Below are 7071 nucleotides of genomic sequence, written 5' to 3'. Positions count from 1 at the left end.
GATGCCATGATCTTCATTTTCTGAATGTTGAGCTTTAAGCCAACTTTTTCAGTCTCCTCTTTCACCTTCTTCAAGAGGCTTTTTAGTTCCTCTTCACTTTCTGCAATAAGGGTGGTGTCATCTGCATATCTGAGGTTATTGATATTTCTCCCGGCAGCCTGAGCCAAATTATTGCCAGTTTTTCAATAAAATGGCTTGATGATGTTTATTTATACAGTATCTCAAGATAGCAAATCCCTTTATATATTTTCTGTCAATAATCTTAGTAAACTCCATTTGAATTAGGCAGGAACTTATCTGATAAATAAAATGAACACTGAGAGGAACAGAAATATTAAGTCATTTGTCCAGGGTTTCCAGGGTCAGAAGTTGACAAAAGACCCTGACTGGGAGCTGTGAACTGGGTTCTGGTTCTAATTCCAGTGTAATCCACAAAAACCACATAACCTCTAATATCACAACCAGACTACTTTGGTTTTTAATACTCCAGTGGTGTGGCACTTTTTCAGTGTTTACTGTTTTGTCTTGGTCAAATTCCAAGTTGGGTAATTACTCTCTGCCTACCTAAATGTCTCCCTGCTTTAAATGGGTAAGTTATTTTCCACTTCTAAAACCTGCCTTCCGGTGTTCTTGGCTCTTAAAACTGTCTCATCCCTGTTCAAAGGTAGCCACTTATCAGTGGTCAGTACATATAAACCAATGACTTGCTGTAGGAACATGTAATGAATTCTTATTTGTAAGATATTTTAAATTTTCCAATAGTTTTTTCTCCTTCTTTATGTAAAAATCATACTCAAAAAATATACAAAGGTAAAAATCATAGTCTTATTATAATTTTTGTAAGAAAAGGCAGTAGTGAATTCATGTTTTGAGTACAATTTTTTTCAGACCTCATTCTCCATTGTGGTTACAAGCATATTTCACTTCTGTAACTCAGAAATTTCTGAAAATAGTGTGAATCCTTAAATTTTTTATGTTAATCTACTTACTTTCCCATTGACTCACTTTATAGCTTCAGAAATTTATTAAGAATGAAGTTATCTTGGCCCTGAGATGTTAATTAAAATTATACTGAATAGAGCAAACATTTTAAGCTTATATAGCCTAGGTATTTTAATTTTAAAGATACATTTAAAATGAAATTAGTTTGGCCCTGAGTTGTATAATAAAAATTATACCCAATGGAGCAAACTTTAATATATTTAAAGAATTATATTTCAGAGAAATATGAATGCTAGCACTAAAATTCTTGCATTCGTATTTCAGAGAAATATGAATGCTAGCACTAAATTCTTTCATTAAATGTTGGCTGTTGGCCCTATCTTAAGCAGTAGAGTAAAATAATGTGAAAACCTTAAGAGAAGTTTGCCATCCTGGGACCATAGGTATTTTTAGGTCAACTTCCCAGGTTAGAAAAGCTGAGTGGGAAATCACCTCAAGATGTGATCACTGAGAGGCTGTTGGACCCAGGTCATGGATTTTCCATTCTTTCCTAAAAGGCAATGGAACTATACCCTATCCTGGGACGTGTAGATAGCACATCTGGTCATCGGTGTTCTGAGGATTAACATGGAGACACTGTAGACCAAGGACAACCTGTTCTTGACCAGACAGGGGATCTTGTCGTCCAGTGTCCAAAGTACTGATCACCATGGTGTGGAAATCTGAGATGTGTCCTTCGGTCAGCACAGCTCTAGCAGGCATGCCGCTGACTTTCGGGAGCCTTTTCCCCCAGAGCCCTCACTTGCAGGCAGTCAATTCTGTCTCAGTGAAATACCAAAAAGACCTCCAGGTTAATGTGAAAACCCTAATGAGATAGGGAAACAGAAGCTCGAAGATAATAATATGTCTGTCCTTAGTTAAAAAGAAATGAAATTATTGGTGGACCTAAAATACATTTAATTGAAAGTGGGAAGAGTCAGTTGTCTAGTTAGACCAGTACTTCCCGATCCTTTGGAACTGTAACAGAATCATTTCTTCAAACTATTTCATGCCCTGTATGATATAATATATAGCCTGCCATAAAGAAACAGAAGTAATATTTTTAATATAGCACAATATCATGATAATGAAATAGTATAACATCAGTGATATATCACAGAATTGAGAGTTAGAATTATGAATTTAAAAGTTAACATACTTGGAATTATGAATTTAAAAGCCAACATACGTGAAATTTAACATACTTAATTTTAAACTACTTAATTTTTTGATAAGAACTAAAGGTGGTTAAGTGACCTGCTCAAGGCTGCAGAGCTAAACTAATCCCTAGGTCTCCGCACTCCTAGACCCTTCCTCCTTTCAGCTCTCCCAAAATTTTGCCCGAGGGGATTATAGGTTCCTAAAAATAAGACATTTCTTTTGTAACCTGGACAACCATGCTCATCCCTCATTGCCTCCTTCACTTAGCACCAAGAAAGGAAAAGAGGAAAAGCCAGAGGCCAGACTTGACCCCAGGACTTGATAAAACTTGAGCCAAAAAAGATATACTCGTGCGAGAACCCAGAATTATTGGCACCAATGTGATCTTTTCAGAAATAGTTTCTCTTAACTGTGAAACTGAAACAATATCTCATCAGATAAGGCAAGCAGGTAGACCTTTCAAACTAGCTGTTATAATTACAGTTATAAATAAATAAATAACAATGAAGGTATATTTGGACCAAAATCAGTATTTGATTTTTTAAATTTCTTCTATATAAATTAAAATGTTTCTTAAAATATAGTTACCCTGATGACCTTAAATTAGGTCATAGGCATTACAATTCTACATTTCTAATTACTTACTAACATTTATGTGTATGAACTATTCCTCATATGCGTGTTGACTATTTTAAATCACCTAAACAAAGACCCCAGTTTTACCATGCCCCTGCCACTGGTTTCTCTATACATAATGTTATAATCCATCATGAAAAAAGGAGGACATTTCCAGGGCTACAAATGTTCAGCTAATATGAAAATATTTTTGGAATTGTGCAGGTAGCAATGTTAGTCCACAGAATATCACTGCCAGAGGCTAAATGCTATCATAGCCACAGCAAACACGAAAACCTGTCAGCAACTGCTTACTTTTTTATACCAAAACTATATATCACAAAGGGCATCATAATTTTAAGAGCTGTATATGTGGCGAATACTCTTTAATTATGAGAATCATTCTAATTGTGAGATTATTTGTGTTGTGATTTCACAACAGAAGCTTTCTGGGATCCCAATTAGAATGTATTACACGGGAGACAAAAACCTCCATTGCAGAGGGGTGGCAGTACCAACAACGCTGCAATAACTGAGCCTAGAGCAGTTATTCTGATTCGGTGCTTATTGGTAAAGTGTCTGAAAATGCAGATAAATTAGCCTATCTTCCAACACAAGCCTATGTGAAAAATGGCTGTCCAAATACCACTTCCTGTTCATAGCAGACATGCTATACATTGGAAATGTGCAGAGAAATATGATAAAGTGTTATCACATCACTACAGGCTGAAACCCGGCTACGTCTGCAAAACAGGAAGGTGTGTGAGGGATAATGTCTGTCTTTAGGCACTATAGTATGTCAAAACCACAAAGACAATGTGCAGCCAAAGATAGCTCCATCATAACCACTTTTTTATGATTGTCTTCACAGACCGAGATAAACGAAAAGCTGCAAATACAGGAAGAAGCCTTTAATGCACAGATAGAAAAATTGAAAAAGGCCTGAGGACTCCGAACCAGGAGAGTGATACTAAAACTTCACGAAACAAACAAAACCGGCCAGAATCATAGACTCTCTCGAGCACCAGATCGCCTTCATTTAGTTGAGAGAGGAAAACCAAGCCCCACTTTTCATTATCCTAACTAATTAGAGAAGTATTGGCCCCAATTTCTCTATCTCCTGTCCTATAACAGCCTCTGAATTTATTGCACTGTGTGTAATAAGAACATTTTTATATAAGAGTTTGGAGAACCATATATAAAAATACAATTACTTTTATAATACTCCTTTGACATTTTGACTAGTAAATGTTATTCATCTTCAAGGAGAATGAAGTCAACATTTTAAAATAAAGAAGAACAATGATTTTATCCATATTGACCCAAATGAACTGCCACATTGCTGAAGCCTTGTGAACACAGACCACCACCATACTGCTGAGGGTAAAATTTGCTAAACAATAGCAATTCAAGTGCATGTACTAGGGTTTTGTGTTTTTTTTTCCCTTAAATCAGTTGGTTTTCTTATTTAAATGTTTCAGTGTGAAACCAATTTTCTGAAATTATATAATGCAGTTTGAAGCACTTTAATTTATTCTGTACTGTATTTGTTATTTCTAATCTTGTTACTCTCCCGGGAGAATACATGACCTATATAAAAAGAAGCAATGTATAAATGGTTATTAAAGACCAACCTATATATAGATTGTAAAAATCTTAAATACAAATCAAACTCACAGAGCTCTTAAAATTAACCATTATATTGCAGTAGAATGATTGAAAACATCTCAAGCCTTTAAATACCATTATTAAAAATATAATTTCAAAAGAAAATATCCATTTGCCAACTGATTATCCCTAGTTTGGCAAATTAAGTTGACTACTACCTCGGCTCTTTCCCAATTTCTGAGACTTCAGAGTGTTCTAGAATGTAGAGCATTGCAAGGAGGGGACCATTTCTCCAAGAATTTTCCAGTTTATATTGGAACCAAATGTACTTACATCTGTGGCACTTGGTCGAATATGTTTGGTCCGTGCTGTGACCTTGGGCTATAACCTTGCTTACTGCATCAGTACCAAGGGGACTGCCCAAAATATATTCATTTAGGGCAGAGACAGATCTAGAAGGATTTGGTTTTTTTAACTACACTGATCAGCAATGTAAGAGAAGTCCTTACTTTGAAACTGTCTGTATTTATTGTTCATGCACTTCCAAGTCTGGAAGGCCTGAATGAGCTAAGGTGTTTCTTCCTTGAGCTGTCCTTCCTAACTGAAAATGCTGATGGCCTTCAGTGATCACTAGAAGGGCTCACAAGTCTTAATTTCATCAATCTGTCTTTTTTCTAGGGAAAACAGAGGTGAAACTAGAGAAACCACAAATAGGAAATAAAGGAGCGTCTTAAAACACCCAGTACAGCTTCAAATGCAACCATTGGCACAACAGTGGACCTCCATTTCTAATAAAGAGTGCTGATTTTGAGCAAAGGTACAAAGAGTTCAAAACTGAATAAAAAATACGCAGTTGGCCCTAAAAACTACACAAAAACAATACCCTATATGAACACCAAAAGCCTGCCTCTGGAGTAAGACTCCCAGGGTCTGATGTGTGACTTTGGACAGGCTGCTCACCCTATAACTGGTCATCTGTTAAGTGAAGATAATACTTATTTTTTGTGGTTGTTCTGATAACTCAATGAATTCACATTAAAGGATTTTTTCCCTAAGGTTTGATTTCTGTTTACCTCTTACGATAACCCAAAACCCACTGCCCATCCCTGATACCCACTGTCCAGTTGTTTGGGGCAGCCACCTTGCCAGAATTCCCAGCTTTCTCTGTCTTTCCACTGGAACTTGTGGATCAGTACGTCCCCTCGTGGTAACTAACTTGTCATCCTGTTTTCTTATGTCTTTATAGTGTTGGAGCAGCCCAGGGATCCCTGCAATAGCCTGACTGTAACATCTAATAATAGGAGAAAGAGCAATTGTAGTAGCAGTAACTACAAATTTTAATTCAGTCTCTGCTCTTTTAAATTAATTTTGAATCAATAAAGCAATATATGCACTCTGTTACCAAAAAAAGGAAAAAAACAGTGTAGACAATGAAAAATAAATTTCACCCTGGCTAGGTACCTTCATTTCTTTTCCCATGAGGCAACCACAGCTTTCAGTAAGTCCATAGGAAAGTATTTTTTGCCCATTTACACAACTGGATACTTGTATAGAGTGGTCTTTAAAAAAACACACACAGTTTGCATTGTTCTTTACAGTGCTTTTTTTTGTGAAATAATATATCTTAAGATAATTCTCTATCAGTATTTTTAGTGACAGCCCATGGGGTTCGAAGAGTTGGATGTGACTGAGCACACACTTTTTAATGACTATGTATAGAGTATTTCATTTTAGAAATTCCATAACTTTTAAACTATTTCTATTAATGGACTTTGTATTGTTTTCAGTACTTTTGCTTGGAGAAGGAAATGGTAACCCACTCCAGTATTCTTGCCTGGGAAATCCCATGGACAGAGGAGCCTGGTGGGCTACAGTTCATGGGGTTGCAAAGAGTTGGATACAACTAAGCGCCTAACACACATCTGCTATCACAATGTTGTGTTGCCATCTGTGTGAACATGTATGATTATACCTCAAGAATGAATTCCTAAGGAGAGAAATTTCTAGGTCAAATTTTATTTGCATTTCCAGTTTTTATAGATATTGCCAAAGTGCCTTCCAAGGATATTTTACCAACAGTGTATGATAACTCTTTCTCTACATCATTATTAACAGATGCATTAGACAGTTTTTTAGCTTTAGTATTCTGATAGAAAATGCTGTCAAACTCTTGCTTTAATTTGCTTTTACTGCTTTAGCCCACAAAGATTGAGCACCTTCCATATGTTTATAAGCAAATGTAAATATATATATATGTGTACATTTAAAGGCTTCCCTGTTCAGACGATAAAGAATCCGCCTGCAATGCAGGAGACCTGGGATTGACCCCTGCATCAAGAAGATCCCCTGGAGAAGGAAATGGCAACCCACTCCAGTATTCTTTCCTGGAGAATTCCATGCACAGAGGAGCCTGGCAGGCTACAGTCCATGGGGTGGTAAAGAGTCTGACATGACTGAGCAACTAACACTTTCACTTTCATGTATACTTTTAATCCTCCTAATAACCCTGAGAGATAGACAGACAGATATTACTGGCGTAATTGTATAGTTAAGGAGCCTGAAGCTTAGAGAGATGACTAACTTGAACCGACAACTGACAGATCAGGGCTTGAAATCCAGGTATGACCTGTTTTACAGATGAGGAAACGGGAGCAGAGAAATTCAAGTAACTTTCCCATGATTACACAGCCAGTAATGGTTGAACCA

At 36.6% G+C, this 7071-nt stretch overlaps 1 protein-coding gene across 2 annotated transcripts in view; it reads left to right on the top strand.

The window, feature by feature from the left end:
* LOC105001241 (chromosome unknown open reading frame, human C10orf107) overlaps positions 1 to 5400 on the top strand; it is a 169469-nt gene extending 164069 nt beyond the window's left edge. The window contains exons 8-9 of one of the 2 annotated variants that reach the window (XR_826838.1): positions 3629 to 4140; positions 5044 to 5400. Coding sequence is in view for 1 of the 2 variants with exons in the window: in XM_010857416.1 (XP_010855718.1) it covers positions 3629 to 3703 (75 nt within the window). In the remaining variant the exon portion in view is untranslated. Of the gene's footprint in view, positions 1 to 3628 lie in introns of both variants that reach the window. The other variant, XM_010857416.1, reaches the window with a different exon arrangement.
* Positions 5401 to 7071: the final 1671 nt, after the last annotated feature.

The sequence above is a fragment of the Bison bison genome, unplaced genomic scaffold (assembly GCF_000754665.1).
Source record: "Bison bison bison isolate TAMUID 2011002044 unplaced genomic scaffold, Bison_UMD1.0 scf7180017864380, whole genome shotgun sequence".
NCBI lineage: Eukaryota > Metazoa > Chordata > Mammalia > Artiodactyla > Bovidae > Bison > Bison bison.
This window is presented reverse-complemented; position numbering and strand designations above follow the sequence as displayed.